General features: G+C 41.0%; 1 protein-coding gene across 1 annotated transcript in view; it reads right to left on the reverse strand.

Moving 5' to 3' along the window:
• LOC136373305 (transcription factor RFX3-like) overlaps positions 1–19,471 on the reverse strand; it is a 215,638-nt gene that overhangs the window by 69,836 nt on the left and 126,331 nt on the right. Inside the window, exons 4-5 of the mRNA XM_066338200.1 lie at positions 18,274–18,520; positions 2,469–2,543 (exon numbers count right to left, since the gene is read on the reverse strand). Coding sequence (XP_066194297.1) covers positions 2,469–2,543; positions 18,274–18,520 — 322 coding nt within the window. The remainder of the gene's footprint in view (positions 1–2,468; positions 2,544–18,273; positions 18,521–19,471) is intronic.

The following is a 19,471-nucleotide window of genomic DNA, read 5'->3' on the forward strand; positions in this document are numbered from 1 at the left end:
ATCTGGGTTACATTAATTTCTTCCAAAATGACTGAGGCTAGGAAAGAACATTTATTACAGCAAAATGCCTGGAGGTCTTTTTTTTTTTTTTTTTTCACAGAATCCACAATAGATCCCTCTATTTGTCTTTCAGTAGTTTTGAAAATACCTCAAAACAGTTAAGAAACATCAGAATAAGGCTACTATAACAGACAGATGCAAATCTCCTTATTAGAAAGATATTTTCAGAAAATCATAGAATAGTTTGAGTTGAAAGGGACCTTTAAAGGTCATCTAGTCCAATTCCTCTTCAGTGATTAGGGACATATTCAATTGGATCACGTTGCAAAGAGCCCCATCCAACCTGACTGTGAAGACTTCCAGGGACAGGGCAGCCATAACTTCTCTGTGCAACCTGACTGTTCCAATATCTCAACACCCTCATTGTAAAGAACTTCCTTCCTTGTGTTCAATTTAAATCTATCCTCTTCCAGTTTAAAACCATTGCTCCTTTTCCTGTCACTACAGGCCATCGTAAAAAGTCTCTCTCCATCTTTCTCATAAGCCCGCTTTAAGTACTGAAAAGCTGCAATAAGGTTTAAAAACCTCAACTCTCTCTGCCTTCCTTCATAAGATAGGTGTTCCAGCCCTCTGATCGTTTTAGTGGCCCTACTTAGACCCACTCTATTCCACTACCTAAGCCATTGATGAAGATATTAAATGGCAATGGTCCTAGTACAGACCCTAGAGGGACACAACTCATTACTGATCCTTGTTTGGACATTGAGCTGTTTGCTGTAATGCTTTGGATGCAGCCATCCAGCCAGTTTCTTATCCATCTAAGAGTCCACCCATAAAACCCATTTCTCTCAAATTTAGCAGCAGGAATCGTGTGGGGGGCTGTATTGAAGGCCTTACAGATGTCTAGATAGGTGACATCCATACCTCTCCTTTTATCCACCAAATCAGTTATTCCATTGTGCAAGGCCACTGGATTAGTTAGGCATGATTTGTCCTTGCCAAAGTCACAGTGGCTGTCTCTAATAACTTCCCTGTGTTCCATGTTTCCTCCTCTTCCAGGAGGATTTGTTCCATGATCTTTTAACTAGTGCATTACACAGGAAATAGGGGAATACAGTTTGCTGATGTAGAAAAGCTTGTAATTTAACTCTTATTGTTTTCATTATGAAGATTCTGAATTTCCTTGTCAGATTCAAGGCAGATTTAGTAATTTTTTGTATATCTAAGTTTTAATACATATTTTTGGTATTTTGCAAAAAAAAAAAAAATCAAATTTAATTGTGATGCTAAAACAATTTTAGCATGTTTCTAGGTTGCCTTAACATGATCTAGATATCTTCCTTCACATTTTACAGTACTCAATTTCCTTCACCTAATTTTAGTATTTTCTAAGAAAACTAAATTCTCTTCCAAGAAATTGTACTGGATCCTGCTGTATTTTTCTACCATGATGATAAACTTTTACAAAAAAATTTGGTTTTCACCTCCATATTACCACATTCTTGGAGGAGGGGGGAAAATGTCAACAAATCAAAATAAGTGTATAGACTCTACCCAATATACTCATACATTCATATTACAATCAATATTTACTTTTCTGTGGTAAAGAAATACAAGAATCTGAAAAAATATGTGAGTTTATGTTTGTTAGTAAGGCTAAGAAGCAAAAAGGATGTAGTATGTATAGAAATTTAGCAGCAATTAAAAATACAAAACTATTTATACCAGCTGAAGAAAAAACATTTTCTTTGCACATTTAAAGAAAGACTAGCACTATTTAAAAACAAACTGAAAATTAAATGTTGAGCCTTACTCCTTTACTTAAAAGTTGTATTTAATGGCTTTACCACTATATTTGCAACCATATTTTTATGCAAACATCTTCAGCCTTTTATTATGGAAAATTCCTATCTACAGGATTTGCAAAGACAGAACAAAGCAAAAGGCAGAAGAAAACATATTAGACATTAACAGATTGTTTTAATTTTTAAATCTCATCTGATGGATCTGCGGAATTGTTATAATAAACTTATTCAGAATAATAGAAATATTTGAAAAGAAATCTAAAGTATATTTTTATTCAAACTGTGTGCACTGCTTCTTTCCCCCTTTACCTGCTCTTAAATTATTATATCAGGTACACAAATTATAAAAAATTATTTTTTCATGTCAAACAGACTACCTAAGGGTTGTTTGTTTATTATTTTTACATTTACATTGGGACCTGCAAAATAGACAAATATGTTTAGCTGCATTAACACAATACAGAACCTGGAAAATAAATGCACTCTACAGTGTGTCATGATACTTAGCCTGGCAAAATATAGTGACATAAGATGTAGATTACGAGCAACTAAAATGGAAAGATTACAAGCAAAAAATAGCAATAAATTAAAACACATTTAGAGGCAGGCTAAGCATGTAGAACAAGATAGAGATTAGCTTTCATGAAAGAAGAGACAACTTACATGGCTGTTGAGAAGAGAGCTTCTGTGAGCAGAAAGACCATCAGACTTTTGAAGTGTCTCAATCGCCATTTCAATCTGATAATAGATGTCATTAGAAAATGACTCAAGACAGTATAAAAGACTAATCAGAAAAATTCTGATAGATTGCCTTAAGTTCAGCAGAAATATCTAGTTTGGTCATAGCTATGGGATATTTTCTACTTAAAGGCCTCATCCTGAAGTCTTCATGAAGGCAAACCTCCTAGTGAAGTCAGGGTGGCATTTTGCTTACATATATATACTGCAGGATCCCACTTTCAAAGTCCAATTTACCTTCCTCCCTACTCATTAAATAAGAGAAGTGGATTTACTAGTAAGCTACATTGCAAACAGTAAAAATTACTGAACAGTGTTTTGAATAAAAAAAACCAAAAACCCCAGAATAAAATTCCAAGAAATGCCTTAGTGTTTCTTCCTCTAGGTATTTGAGAAAGAACTGTGCACACTGAGTGTGAATAAGAAGCAAAATTTCTGCTCTCTGCAACCAGGGAGTAAAATCTCAATCATTCCATAAGTTTTCTGCCATTAGCTTCATTGTACAGGATATCACCCCCTACAGCCTGTTAAAGCATTCTTTGAATATTCAGAGCTCTCAAAGTAAACAAAAACTGGAGGTTTACACAGACAGCAAGATCCATCCTTAAAAGAAAATAAAAAATCAGATGGATTTAAAATAATACTTTTAAAGGAAAAAGTATTATAAACCACTAATTATACAGTAGCATTACTCCTAATACAAATGAGTAAAGACAACCTTATCCCTTCCTATTGTTCCCTTCCATATTAATACATCTTATTAATTCAATAATGACAACAATAAAAATAAAATTACAATCTAACTGTAGTTTAGATGCAGAGCTAGAATAGCAGAAAACATTGAAAGTCATCGAGACAATGGGATGCACAGTAAAAGAACTCACATAATGAGCCACATTAAATGGAAAAAAACAGAAAAGCAATGGAAAAGTATCTGTAAATTTAAAACCACTTATATCCACTGTTGACAGTTTTAAAATAAATCTTCCCTACACGTCTTTAATTACTGCACTATTGATGCCTTAAGTTTTAGCTTTCATGTTTTTCAGATTCTGTGCTGCCTAGGTGTGTAGTTCTGAGCCTCATATTAAGTGCTAGTAAGCTCTCTTCACAGAGTAGGTACACAAAACAAATCCTTATCCAGCTTGAGACCAAGGACAACCATTACAAGTTTCAGGCCCAAAAGCATAAACAATGGTGGACTGAAGAGAGAAAACAAGAAGGATGGGACTGCATAATCTAAAGCTGTAATTGGACAATTAACCTCAATATGCAAATGGACCCAAACTTATAAATGTGTGAGACCGTGTGATTGGTCATGCATTTTTGTGACCATTTTGGGTCCATCTTGGATGTATCCCTGGCCAGGCTCTTGTACTGCCCAAGATGTATGCTTAAAGGCTTTTTAATAAATACCTACTTTATTCTTTTAGCTCTGTCTAGTCTCTGTTCCAGGTCAGCCTTCTCAAGGCATCACTATTATCTAAAGAGTTTATACTGGTAAATTGCATTACTAAAATGAGTTCATTCAATATACAGCACAAAACTGAAAAATATTTCAGATTATATTTCAGTGCATAAATAAAATGTACCTTCCCCTTTTTATAAACTAATCAAATAGTATTCTTACTGTAGCAATTCTCAATGCAAAAGGAAGTCTTTCTTACAACTGTTTACTATTAGAAATATAAGTCTTTTGGTAAAAGCATACTAGGATCTGAAGATATGCAAGACATTGAAAAAATAATGTTTGGGCACAGTTTTTTTCTTGCTTCAGTAGAAAATACTATTAAGTCAAACTCTTCAATCAGACAGAAAAGGTCAAATTTAAAAGTATACTGTATATTAAAAATTAAAAGGTTAAGATTTCATCATACTAAGATCAACTCACTGTATTGTACAATCATAGACTCTCCCATTTTAGCATAATATTATAACATCACGTATAGTTTAAACTGTAATTCTGAATGTCACTCCACTGACAATACCTTCTCTACAGCAGTACTACAGGGCTGAAATCCTGCCTCCTGCTGCTCGTTCAAGCTATTACACTGCTCTCTCACTTCACTGTGACAAGTTTTTGTGCCCTGTTCAAAGAACCAATTTTTAAAAAGCATAAATTATGAAGATATATACATATGTATATAATCATAGAATCATAGTATGGTTTGGCTTGGAAGAGACCTTAATAATCATCCAGTTCCAACCCCTCCACCATGGGCAGGGACACATTCCATTAGACAACGTTGCTGAGACACCCATCCAACCTGGCCTTGAATGCTTCCAGGGATGGGGTATCCACAACTTCTCTGGGAAACCTGTGCCAGGGCCTCACCACCCTCACAGTAAAGAATTCTTCCTAATATCTAATCTAAACCTATTCTCTTTCTGTCTGAAGCCATTCCCCCTTGTCTTGTCACTACATGCTCTTGTAAAAAGTTCCTCTAAGTCTTTCTTGTTGGCTCCCTTCAGGTACTGAAAGGCCACAATAAGGTCTCCCCAAAGGCTTTTCTTCTCCAGGCTGAACAAGTCCCAGCTCTCTAAGCCTTTCTTCAGAGAAGAGATGCTTCAGCCCTCTGATCATCTTGGTGGCCTCCAGGGCGGGTCTCACCAGAGTGAAGTAAAGGGGCAAAATCTAGACAAAATCAACCTCTCAATGCTGTGAGATCCTGCAGAAATCTTTGAATTTGTGGAATTTGTTTGCAAGAGTACTTACAAGCAGCAAGTTTTTTCCTCCTAGTCGGAGAAAGAGGAGGAAGTGAAGACAAGGAAAAAGACAACATGACGGCACCAAGGTCAGTGGAAAGAAAGAGGGGAAAGAGGTGTATCGGCAATTGATGGAGAGACCAGAAGACTAATTCATGATCAAAATTCGATTTTACTCAGGTTTTCCAAAAGCTTGTATACCATTTCAGGAAGGTTAATAATTTCTACTACAATAATTAGGTTAAAAGATCATACAAGCAACTCATGTATTTTAAAACATCTTTCTCTTAGGGGGTTGATTGAATCTCTCCTCTTCCTGTAAGCCAGTTTAATCCCATCTTTTTGTAATCTCAAAAGTGTGTTTGGTCCTGCCATGGCATCCTGGTTTTCAAACTAGCTATGCTAATTAAATCTGTCTTACTCTCGGTCCCACATCTCCCCCTTCTGTATTAGCCAAAAACACTCCTTTAATACCCTTATTAATCAATCTTTGCACACACTGAAGCAAGCAAGGTATCATAACTAACATGATTATTATTAAAATCATCACATGCATTCCTATCCTAAAAAATCCTTTAGGCTAAGTGTCAAACCCCAGCCACTAAACAAGTTATCCAGCTAAGATCCAGATTCTACCTTTAGTTTAAACACACTATCCTTCAGTAGCTGAATGCTTTTATGGATAGATTCTGAGTGATCAGAAAGATTCATACAACACATTCCATGGAAATCCTCACATCCATGGCCTTGAGCAAGGAGGAGAAAATCGATAGCGGCCTGGTTTTGTAAACTGGCATGCCTTGCACTGTCAACATCTGTTAATAAATTTGATAAAGCAGAGCTGGTGGCATTCGTCTGTTTTGCCAGCCAGCAGGCTGCCTTATTTAATTGACTTAGGGCCTTTTTTGCAGTCAGTTCTGGCAAAAGCAAAGAGGTCCAATTCATCTGGGTCACAGACCACAAAGACAATTCATTATCACAGTATTCATCAAATGCATGCAAGCTGCGCCTTATTTTGCGGGGATACTTGTGCTGCAAAATCATGGACACATTAGGTGTCAGCAGAGTCAGTCGTCCCAAACTACAGGGACCTCCCTTTATGTGTGAAGGGATTGCTGCCCAGGCCCGATCTCCACAAACCAGAAACATTCCTAGTGGCAGCCACAGGAAGGCATTACTAGACGTAGAAGGACTGGCAGAAGTATAATTACACCAAGAGATCTGATTCCTATACATGGGATGATAGGCAGAAACATCCCAAGCTTTAGACTGATTTTTTTCCTGTGTAATTAAAATTAACACAAAAATCCATTTTTACAGAACCCAGGAGTTCTAATTCTTGTGGCTCCAAGGGTGTTATAGGAAGGTAAGAAGTCCACTGATCCCATGTATTAACAGGATTTGAGCTCTGTACAATGCTTTTAGTAGCTTCTGGTATTGTCCAGCCATCTAATGGCAAGCCAACTAAACAGATTGAAAATGGATTTTCTGGGGATGCAGTAGCTAGGCATAAGGTTTCTTGTTTGGCTGGGTTAGCTGGAGTTATCCAAACATTTGTTTTGGGTTGATCAACAGGCCATGCTGTGCTACTATGGGCAAGCAATGCTAATAAGCATAGCATCTGATACAATCCCATGGTGTTCTGCTTGTTTGTTTTGATCTATGTTGTGGAGAGAAAAACATTCCTTTCAGCGCATTCCCCTTTTAAAAGATCAGTCAAATATAAGGCACTCACTTAATTGTTTTGTCTGCATTCCAGTTTGCAAATCTGGCTATTTTCGGATTTCCTCAATACTTGCCTCCTGAGAGTAGGGAGGTGAGGACTGTCCTTTTCTTGTAGCCTGCTATAATTAAAATTTCAATGCCTTTGTACCTGATTTACACTATGTTTTTGCCAAAAGGACTCTGTGATATCTACAATTGTCATTATTTTTAGAGAATTAATTCGTGTTTTATAGAAATATATGGTATAAAATCATTTTGAATCCAACAAATAAAAGGCAATTGGGAAACTGCAGCCTCTGCCGGGAACAGGGCAAGCAGCGCATTTGCAATAGAAAGAAGGGTGTCTCCACCAGGAGATGGGTCTCCTCCAAAGATGGGATTACCAACCACCCAGTGATCAAAACCTGATGGAAATCTTATCTACATCGGCCTGGGTGTGCAACCCAATACCGGGTTCCCGTAAATGTAATCAGGCATCCAGCCCTGTTCGGAAAGCTATTCATCAGACCGGCAGATGGGAAGAAAAGAAATATGAATATGGAACAGCGACCAGGTGGACAAAAAGATGAGGCAACCTTCTTTCTGGCTGAAAAACTGTATAAAAACAGTCCTTGCAGAAGCAGACTTTGAGAACAGGGAGAGATATGGCGCGCTAGAAGCCGGATCTAAGGTTCACCCAGTACCGATACCAGGCTCAGTGCTGACCTTTGTTTGTGGCTTTTTCGAATTTCTATTTGGCAATATTTTTCAATAAAATTGCTTATAGATGAAATTGGGTGATCACTTATTACAAACTGGTGACCCCGATGTGATCCAATTTTGGGGTCCATGGGTCCCTCATTTTCTGATTGGGAGGCGCCCCACTGATTAGGCAGCCCGACGGAGCAGGAAACCCCTTGGAACCAATTGGACACCGAACCAATCAAAAGGAAAAGCCATAACCAAAAGGAGGATAAAAGATAGCTCAAAGGCTCTCGAAAAATCAGGGAAGACCCGGGGGGAAAAGGGTCTTCAGAGCCGCCGCAGTGCAAATTCCACTCTTAAAACTCTACGTGCACGAAGAATCCATGCAGGAAAAGGATGCGTAAGTACTGCGTGGTTGAGTGGGGAGTGACTGAGCGTGAATGAGACATGATTTTATCACGACCCAAGTGTGGACCTTGCGTTTGCAGTTCTTTAATCCTGCGAGGGACATAGTCAGTCAAAAAGGAAGTGGCTGTTTCATGTAAAGTCCGGATCCTGAAGGATTTGGATATCAGTCAAGGGGAGGCTGAAAGGGAAGGGACGTTCTCAGGGGAACAAGAACTGGTAAACCTTTCAGTCTAGGACCAGGAGGGTCCAGGAGGAAAACAGAGAGCCCATTACTAGGCGAAACTCTTGTAGGTCGGTCCCCTACAAGAGTAATAGCCTTGTAATACAAAAAGGAAAAATTAGAATCACTACGGTACCGATTCAAATTTAGGAGTGTGTCTTGTAACTAAGGAAATTAAGAAAGAGTAGACAGAACCTAAAAAAATGGGGCAAAAGAAGAGCAAAATGCAGGGTAAGACCTCTGAGAAGTCTGCAAAGAAACCAGAAAGCAATATACCTGAAATCCCACAGGAAAGCCCGTTGGGATGGATGTTAGATCGATGGGTTGACTATCCCACAATGAGAAAAAGGTCAAAGGAGAAAATTATTCACTACTGCGTGGAGGTTTGGGGAGGAAAGGAGATAAAGAGTAATGTGATTTAGCCTATATATGGTACGTTTGATAGATGGATTTGTAGCGCTTTAATAAGTTACACAGATAGTAAATGGCCATGGGATCAGGAAGAGTATGAGTATGCTAGGATCTGGGAAAGGGCAGATATTAGGCTCTTTCTGATAAGGATTAAGAATCCTGCTGGAACCCTTGGTGACACTTGGGAACCTTTGGACAATCTCCCTCTGCCCTACCTCATGCCCCCTCTCCAAGCCGCGCAAGCCCAAGCTTCACCCCTGGGACCCCCAGGACCTTAACCCCAGCCTCCGCAAGGGGCTTCAGCACCCCTGCCAATGGCCTAAGAGCCTCCAGCAGGTCTGCCACTCCAGGAAGCAGGACCTCAGCCATGTCCACACACACTCCATGACCTTGGGGATTCCCACCTCCATGGGACCCAACTCTTGTCACTCAACCCTCCCTGGCAGGCACGCTGCCACTGCCACCACCACCACAGATTGCCCTGCCCCTTGAACCGCCGCTGCCTGAGTTGGGCCCCAGCCCTCACGCATCTCAAGATCCACCATGAGCGAATTTTACCCCACTAGCCAGGAGAACACGGAGGCAATTGAGGAGAATAAATGAGGAGGAGAATGAAAATGAGGAAGAGAGGCACAATTTGCTCCCACTACGGGAAGTGCCGACTGCCCCAGGAATCATTGGATACGTAAATGTTCCAATTAATACTGGAGATGTTAGAGCCTTTAGGAAGGAGATGGGAAAATTATTGGATGACCCTTTGAGGGTCTCAGATAGACTGGACGAGTTCCTAGGCACTAGTGTATACTCCTACGAGGATCTGACAGCGATATTAGGATCATTATTTAATAATGAGGAGAGGGAAATGATAAGGCAGGTGGGCATATGGGAATGGGAGCTACAGAATCCTCTGAGTACTCCAGCAGACTAGAAATGGCCAAGTCAGAAACCTGGGTGGAATGCTCAGACATCATGCTCAGTATATAAAGTGGGGGGAAGAAGAAGGAAGGGGAGGAGGGGGATGTTTGGAGTGATGGCTTTTGTCTTCCCAAGTCACTGTTATGCATGATAGGGTCCTGCTCTCCTGAAGATGGCTGTACACCTACCTGTCCACGGGAAGCAGTGAATTAATTCCTTGTTTTGCTTTGTTTGCGTGAGTGGCTTTTCCTTTCTCTATTAAACTGTCTTTATCTCAACCCATGAGTTCTCCAGCTTTTACCCTTCCTATTCTCTCCCTGATCCTGCTGGTGGAGGAGTGAGCAAGTGGTTGCATGGGGGTTGGTTGCTGGCTGGGGTTAAACCACAGCAGACACACAGAAATCTACTACTCTAGAAAAGTGTTAACACCATGCCACTAAGATTTGAACTGTAATGATAACAGTGGCTAGTCATGTTTGACCGACTTTATACATTTTTATAGAAGAAAAGAAAAAGAACAGACAGAAATTCACTTCAGGGATTCAGAGGCATCTCCAATATTAAATTTTGAATACCTCAGAAACAAAACATCATTGTTTGACCAATTTTTTTAAAATGCGAATAGTTTTCCATACGAGTGTATTGGGTTTATGTGGTAAGGTTTTGGTAGACCTGGCAGTGCAGGGATGGCTTCTGAGAGAAGACACTAGAAGCTGTTCTCATGTCAGAGACAGTTCCAGACAGCTCCAAGACCAACCTGCCACTGGCCAAATCTGGGCCAGTGATGTTGCTAGAGCCTCTGTGGAAACATATTTAAGAAGGGGTAAAAAAATACTTCACAATGGCAGCTAGAAGTGAGAATATGTGAGAAATAAAATTATGCAGCCACTAAGATCAGTAAAGGAAGAGGGGAGCAAGTGCTCCAGGCGTCTGAACAGAGATTTGCCTGCAGCCTGTGAAGGTTTACAGTGGAGCAGATATACACCTGTAGCCTGTGGAGGACCCCACAATGGACAAGGTGGATGTGCCCTAAATGAAGCTCCTGGCAGGAATGGTGGCCTGTGGAGAGGAGCCCATGCTGGAGCAGGTTTGTTGGCAGGACTTGTGACCCTGTGGGGGACCCATGCTAGAGCAGTCCATTCCTTAGGGACTTCACCCCATGGAAAAAAAAACCCACTCTGAAGCAGTTTGTGACGAACTGCAGCCAGTAGGAATGCCCACATTGGAGAAGGTCATGAAGGACTGTATACCGTGGGTGGGACCCCATGCTACAGCAAGACAAGAACATGAAGAGGAATAAAAGGCAGAAACAAAAAGTGTTATGAACTGATGGCAACCCCCATTTCCTGTCCCCCTGTGCTGCTCTGAGGGAGAAAGTAGAAAAGTTGGGAACGAAGCTGAGCCTGGGGAGAAGGGAGGGGTGGGTGGAAGGTGTTTTAGATTTGTTTTTATTTCTCATTATCCTGCTCTGTTTAATTGGCAATAAATTAAAATAATTTCATCAAGTCAAGTCTGATTTGCCTTTGAAAGTGTGGTGGGTTGACCTTGGCTGGCCTCCAGGTGCCCACCAAGCTGCTCTAACACTCCTTAGCTGGACGGGGTTGAAAAAGAAATGACAAAAAGCTTATGAGTTGAAATAAAGACAGGGAGATCACTCACCAATTATGGTCAGAGGCAAAACAGACTATTGAGGAGTGGGATTGAGAGTGGCTTGGTGGGCACCTGGTGGCTAGGCCAACCCACCACAAAGTTATTTCAGAAACAATTTGTTTGTAATGAATACACGAAATATAGCAAGCTGATATAGGTATGTGATCTACTGAATAAATGCATTAAGAGGCAAAACTAGAAACAAAATACTAGATGCTACAGGGCTTTTTAAATTTAAATTTTAAATGCAATTTTAAATTTTTAACACAACAAAAGATAATGGCTGAAAGCTACAGATAAATGAGCAATATAAGCATATGAGGCCAGAATGTAAATGGTGCAAGTCTGTCTGACCTTAGTCTCATGGGGATTTTCTGGAAATCCAGTGAGGGCTTTATGGGGCTCCCAGGGGCAGAGTAGGACTGATATGTAATTCTGTCTACTGTGAAACACTGAAACTTATTTCTTTTCCTGGGAAGGGATAGAAACAAGTCATGATGCTTCACAGATTTGGAGCAGAATGAATCAGGAGGCAGAGTCTTGAGGGACAGAGGTTAATGGGAGTACAAGACCCCCCAAATCCTCTAAACTTTCACCCCACTAGTTAATTCATAACTGACCAACATTTTTAACAGTGCTAGTACTTGAACTTGAACTGACTCATTGAACAGATTATTCACCTTCTTGTGTTTGGAAACCTAGACTGAATGCCTTTTTCACCGAACAAGTCATTGTGTTCAGAAGAAGATTTGAATAAAAATGTAAGGCCTGTATGATCTAAAGGTCAGACTAGGTGATTTAATTTTCCAATATAACATAAAGCGTGGTGGTGAATGTTTTGGATTTTACTTTGCTTGTTCTGTTATATGAGTTATTTCCAGAAAATTTAATGTAAAATGGTTTTTTCTTTGTAACCCCCACCTGTTCCATTCCCTTGGTTCATCCCCAAATTTTTTGTCAGATATTTGTTAAGTGTCAATCATTAGTTACATAACCCTCTGGTCCTGTCAGTCATTCTGGGGCCTCTCCCTGCATCCAGAAAATTCCAAGAGAGACGTCCAGTGGTTGGGCAGAATCAAGAGGGTCCCCTCTCATTTGGTTATGATTTGATGTTGCACCTGTATGTCAAGAGTCACTCCTTACTTTTCTGTTATTGGTTTGTCGCTGTACCCCATCCCTGAGACCCACCCCCCTTTATAAGTTGCTCTCCTCACATTCTCAGGGTCTCTTCTGACACAGAGCCCTGGGGTGAGGATCCCCCTGATCCAATAAACTCTGTAGCCCTGTCTCCGAAGAGTCCCGCCTTTTATCTCCTGCCTTCGCCGCATCCCTGCTTTTGGTCAGCCAAGAACCACCAGTGTCGTCGTAGTACCAGGGCTGGCCAAACTGAGCGACACAGGCAGCCGCTACAATAAAGATCCATGTATCTCTGATTTTTTAATCTGAAGCAGTTTGTTCATTTTAGGATGAATATAGCTATATAAAACTGTTCTGCCAATTACCAGAGGGGTGAGGAAAAAAAGGAAAAAAGTCCTTTACCTAGAAAGAGGTTGGCTATTTGAATAAATAAAATCTTATTTCAAACTACTTTTCAAATCACAACTACTCCAGCTTAAAATTAAGCTATGGAAGCTTACATATTTTTATACTTGTTTTCTCTTAAAAGAACTATACTTCCTCCAAAACTACACTATCAGGATTTGACATTACTATTGCCCCCCCTTATTTGCGGCTGTTATTCTTATTCTCCCACTTCATTATCAAATGGTTTATTTTAGAAAGGTACCATACTTTCTTTACCCTCAAGAGAATGCTTAGCATACTGTATTTAGTACCAGGAGTATTCATTAATTAATTCAGAAGTATTAACTAATTAATTAATTCATATTTGTTTTTATTTTGATGTAACTTTTGATGTGCACAAGCATGACTGAAATAGGATACATTTATGAGTCAGTAGTTCCTATGGATAGTGATGACTGATGAATAACAGTGATTGCAGATCGACCTTAATGCTTGCTAAAAAACCCAGAACTAATAGATGGGAGTTCTTTCCAGGCTGACGAGCATAATACGTTTTTTAATTTAATAACTATATGTGCATTTTGAAAGTTTTGGCATTAGGAAACATTGATATTACAATGCAAATTTTATCAGAACAATCCTTAAAACATTTACATATAGTAAAAAGTGCAGAGTGATTTAAATTCTATTATTTATAGGGGAGTTGAGTTAATCTTCTAATTCGTCTTTGCTGTAGCTGCCCGTCCTCTGACATTACCCGTCAGTAACCCACTAAGTGAATTTAAAAAAGCATGTGTTTGATGTCACAGTTTAAGCTGAACTGTTTAGGTGTCAGTTGACTATTTCTTGTATGAGTTAAATCCTATATATCAAGAGCCTTAAATTAATTAGAGATGTCAAGAACTAATTAGAGTTCTCAAGACTGGTGGCAGCCCTTGCTGCAGTGATCATGCCCTGGTGGAATTCACAGTCTTGAGGGATATGGGCCAGGTGAAGAGTAGAGTCAGGACTTTGAATTTTAAGAGAGCAAAATTTCAGTTGTTTAAGGAATTAGTGGATGGGACTTCCTGGGAAACTGCCCTCAGGGATAAAGGAGCTGAACAGAGTTGGAAGCTCTTCAAGAACATTATTCTTAGAGCACAAGAGCTCTTGATTCCCACATGCAAGAGATCAGGCAAGGAGGGCAGGAAACCAGAATGGCCTAGTAAGGATCTCCTGGTCAAACCTAAAGTATGGGAAGGAAATGCACAGGCTGTGGAAACAGGGACATAGGAACACGGAAAGAATATAGGGATGCTACCTGAGTGCACAGGGATGGGATCAGGAAAGCTAAGGAACAGCTGGTACTGAATTTGGCAAGGCATGAGAAGAATGAGAAGGGCTTCTACAGGTATGTTGGCCAGAAAAGAAAGATTAAAGAAAATGTACTCTCTTCTCCAGCCTGATACTTAGCACAGGACAACTGGTGACAACTGACATGGAAAAGGCTTAGGTACTCAACAATTTTTTTTGCCTCAGTTTTCAATAAAAATCTCTCTTCCCACGTATCTTAAGCCCCAAACCTCAAGGCAGTAACTGGAGGAAAGAAGTCCCTCCCATCAGAGGAGAAGATCAGTTCATGATCACCAGAGGAACCTGAGTGCATGCAAGTCCATGGGACCCAACAAGATGCATGCCAGGGTCCTGAGGGAATTGGCTGATACAGTTGCCAAGTCATTCTGCATTATATTTGTCATGGCAGTCAGGAAACGACCCTGGTGACAGGAAAAAAAGAAACTTTTACCCATTTTAAAAGGTAAAATGGAGGGCCCTGGAAACAACCGATCAGTCAGCCTCACCTCCGGCCTGATAAGATCACGAAACTCATTGTCCTGAAAAGTATTGAGTTCAGTATTATTTAGCTTATTCATCAATAACTTGGATGAAGGGATAGAGTGCCTTCACCACAGGTTGGCTGACGACACAAAACTGTGAGGAGTGGCAGATATTCCAGAGTGCTATGCTTCCATTCAGAAGGATCTCAACAGACTGGAGAGATGCGCAGAGAAGAACTGTCTGAAATTCAGCAAAGGGAAGTGCACAGTCTTGTACCCGGTAAGGAATAACCCCAGGCACCAGTACCTGCTGGAATGCAGCTCTATAGAGAAGGACCTGGGGATCTTGGTGGACAACAAGCTGCCCATGAGCCAGCAGTGCCCTTGTGGCCAAGAAGGCCAATGATATCCTGGGGTGCATTGGGAAAAGCATTGCCAGCAGGTGGAGGGAGGTGATCCTGCCCCTCTACTAAGCCCCGATGAGGCTACATCTGTAGTGCTATGTCCAGTTCTGGGCTCCTCAGTACAAGAGAGACATGGACCTCCTGGACTGGGTCTAGCAAAGGGCTACAAAGTTGATTAAGGGACTGGAGCAACTCACTAATGAGTAAATACTCAGGAAGCTGGGCCTGTTTAGCTTGGAGAAGAAATGACTGAGGGGATCTTATCAATGTATATAAGTATCAAAAGGGAGGGTGCCAAGAGGATGGGACCAGGCTCTGCTTGGTGGTGCCGAGCAATAGGATAAGAATCAACAGGCAGAAACTGGAACACAGGAAGTTCCAACTGAACATTAGGAAGAACTTTACTGTGCAGGTGACTTTACTGTGCAGGTGACTGAGTGTTGGAACAGGTTTCCCAGAGAGATTGTGGAGTCTCCTTCCCTGGAGACAGTCAAGAACTGTCTGGATACATTCCTAAATAATATATTCTAGGGCCCTTGCTTGAGCAAAGAAGTTGGACTAGTCAACCTTCAGTGGTCTGTTCCAACTTACCCATTCCGTGATTCTGCATATGTCAAAACGTGGAACAAGGAGGTGATTAAAGACATGGCACCCATGACTTCACCAAAGGCAAATCATGTCTGACTAATCTAGTGGTTTTCTTAAATGGAGTGACTGCATCACTGGAAAAGGGAAGAGCTATGGATGTCATCTACCCGGACTTCTGTAAGGCCTTTCAAATGGTCCCTCAAAACATTCTGGCCACTAAATTGGAGAGATATGGGTTTGATCAACAGACTGTTAAGATGGATAAGAAACTGTCTGGATGGCCATGTCTGAAGAGTTACAGTCAATGGCTCCATGTCCAAATGGAGATCAGTGACTAGTGGTGTCTCTCTGGGGTTCATACTGGGACCAATACTGTTTAATATCTTCATCAACGTAACACACAGTGGAATTGAGTGAACCCTCAGCAATATTCCAGATGACATCAAACTGAGTGATTCAGTTGGTTTGTTATGTAGCATCCAGAGGGACCTTGACAGGCTTGAGGAGTGGGCCCATGCAAATCTCATGAAGTTCCCCAAGGCCAAGTGCAATGTACTGCACCTGAGTCAGAGCAATCCCCGGTATCAATACAGACTGGGGAATGAACAGATTGAGCACAGCTCTGCAGAGAAGGACTTGGGGATGCACTGGTGGACAAAGAATTGGCCATGAGCTGGCAATGTGCACTTGCAGCACAGAAAGACAATCACATCTTGGGTTGAATGAAAAGAAGCATGGCCAGCAGGTCAAATGAGGTGATTCTCCTTCCCTACTACTCTTCTGTGAGACCCCACTTAAAGTACTGCATTCAGCTCTGTGGTCCCCAGCACAAGCAAGACTTGTTAGAGTGGTTCCAGAAGAGGGACACAAAGATGATTATAAGGCTGGAACACCTTTCCTATGAGGAAAGACTGAGAGAGTTGGGGATGTTCAGCCTGGAGAAGAGAAGGCTCTAGGTAGTCTTTCAGTACTTAGAGGGCTTATAAGAAAGATAGGGACAAAATTTCTAGTAGGGCCTGTAACAGTAGGACAAGGGGCAATGATTGAACACTGAAAGAGGATAGGTTTTGATTAGACATAAGAAACTGTTTACAGTGAGAATGGTGAGACATTGAAACAGGTTGCACAGAGAAGTTTTGGATGCCCCATGTTGGAATTTCTTAGAGATAGAGGACATGATTTATATCTGGAGTGAAACTTGAGCAATTTCAGACTGGGCCCTTTGGCCTGCAGAGCCTGTGGCCCTCTGAGGCCCACAGGGCCTGCAGGCCACAGTGACGCAGTTAGAAATTCACAGTTGTGGCGCAGTAGAAAACTTACAGTTTATTTTAAGGTGTTCTGGGAAGTAATGGGTTTCTAAATGTAGAATTGTAGTTCTGACACTTTAGCCACCTTAAGACTTAGATAAATAAGGGTTTTTTGCATTCTTTGTATAGCCTGTAACTGTAAACTATGTAGCGAACCTATATAACTCACCGCAGGCTGATAATAAACGGGAATTCGACATGGAAGCCACATCGGTTAGACGTGTCGTTTGTCCTGTCCAACCTCCTAATAGTTAAGGACCCTTGCTACAGCTCCATACCTGGAAGCATTCAAGGTCAGGTTGGTCAGGTCTTTGAGCAACCTGATCTAGTGTAAGATGTCCCTGCCCATACTGTGTTTGGTTTTGAGCCCCTCACTACAAGAAAGACATTGAGGTGCAGAGAAGGACAAGGAAGCTGGTGATGGGTCTGGTGAGTAAGTCATATGAGGAGTGGGGCTGATGGAGCTGGGGTTGTTTAGCCTGGAGAAGAGGACACTCAGGGCCGACCTTATCACTCTACAACTATCTGAAAGGCGGTTGTAGCCAGATTTTCAGTCTCATCCACATTCTTATGCATGCAAGCATCCCCAGTGAACTGCACCGGTTTTGGCTGGGATAGTTAATTTCCTTCACAGTAGCTGGTATGGGGCTGCGTTCTAGATTTGTGCTGAAAACAATGTTGATAACACAGGGATGTTTTAGTTATAGCTGAACAGGGCTTACGTAGAGTCAAAGCCTTTTCTGTTTCTCATGCTGCCCCACCAGTGAGTAGGCTGGGGGTAGACAAGAAGTAGGGAGGGAACACAGCTGGGACAGCTAACCCTAACTGACCAAAGGGATATTCCTGACCATATGATGTCACACTCAGCAATAAAACTAGGGGAGACATTGGCAGGGGAGCCACTGCTCGGGGACTGACTGGGCAGCTGGGCTGGCTCAGTCAGTTGGTGAGCAATTGCTTTCATTTGCATCACTTGTCTTTCTTGAATTTTATTTGCATTCTCTTTGTTATTTTTTTTCCTTTTAATTTTTATTCCTATCAGTATTATCACTATTGTTTCCACTTTAAAATTATTACTGTTTTTATGTCAACCCATGAGTTTTCTCATTTTCTTCTGATTGTCTTCCCCATCCTGCTGGGTGAGAGTGAGTGTCTGTGTGGTGCTTAGTTGTCAGCTGGGATTAAACCATGGCAGCACTATACTATTTACATATACAGAGTTAAACTAAGTGTAAATATTTGCAAGACAAAGCCATGTAATACTGATTCTGCCAACATAATATGCTTTTTGCTACAGAAACATATCAGCATGCCAGAACATCATAGTGATTAAGAAATATCCCCAAAAATTTAACATAGTTCTGAAGTACTTACTGTAGCTGGGGAGGCCCGTGTTGTATGAGTCACTGAATGACCAGAATTTTCCACTGAATTGCCAATCAGATAGGTCCCTCCTGAGTTGCTAATGAGCTGTTCTGCAACACTCATCTGAATCCCTCCGGTGCCCACCATACTATGAGAGGAGACCACTGTAGTTGCCTGTGAAGAACTTCCTTCGAAGTAATTTCTCCCAGTGTTTTGGCTATACATCTGTGTTTCCGTGTAAGGATAAGTTGTTCGACTTCAGGAAAAGAAAATAAAAGAAGTAGTAGTTATTTATTTGAATTATTTAAGTGAGGGAAACATCATCGGAGAAAAGAGTGTACAGTTGCTATAACCAAACTTAACAGGATTGGCAAAAAAACCCCCGCATCTACACAAAATAACATTTCATATGTCAAAGTACTGAGTAATTAACTTGGACTCACTGTTAAAATAAGTATTCAATTAACTTAACAGAAAATGGGTTTAGTCCTATCTGAAGATGGGTGGAGAAAAGTATGACGAAAATTGAAGATATGAGAGGAAGATCTCATTCAAGTATTAATATATTATACAGTAATTTAAAAAACTGTTGTAACTTTTAAAATGCTCCAGTCAAAGCTGGATTTTAATTTATATGACATTTATTATGTATACTGTTTTCAGCTGTAATAGAAGTAATTTTCTTCCTAGCAGTTGGTACAGTGCAGTGTTTTGGATTTAGGATGAGAATAATGTTGATGTTGATAACACTGATGGTTTAGTTGTTGCTATGTAGTGCTTATACTAAGTCAAGGACTTTTCAGCTTCTTATGTCCAGCCAGAAAGAAGGCTGGGGGTGCACAAGAAGCTATGAGGAGGAACAGACAGGACAGCTGACCCAAACTGACAAAACGGATATTCCATGTGTGAGCTCACAGCCCAGGAAGCAAACCACATCCTGGGCTGCATGAAAAGGAGAATTGGCAGTAGGTTGAAGGAGGTGATTCTCCCCCTCTACTCATCTCTTGTGAGATCCCATCTGGAGTAGAGTACAGTTCTGGTGCCCCCAACATAAGGACATGGAACTATTGGAGCAAGTCTAGAGGAAGGTCATGAAGTTGATAAAGAGGACTGGAGCACCTCCCCTACAAAGACAGGCTGAGAAAGTTAGGACTACTCAGCCTGGAGAAGAGAAGGTTGCATGAAGACCTCATAGTAACCTTCCAGT

The sequence above is a fragment of the Sylvia atricapilla genome, chromosome W, assembly GCF_009819655.1.
Source record: "Sylvia atricapilla isolate bSylAtr1 chromosome W, bSylAtr1.pri, whole genome shotgun sequence".
Lineage (NCBI taxonomy): Eukaryota > Metazoa > Chordata > Aves > Passeriformes > Sylviidae > Sylvia > Sylvia atricapilla.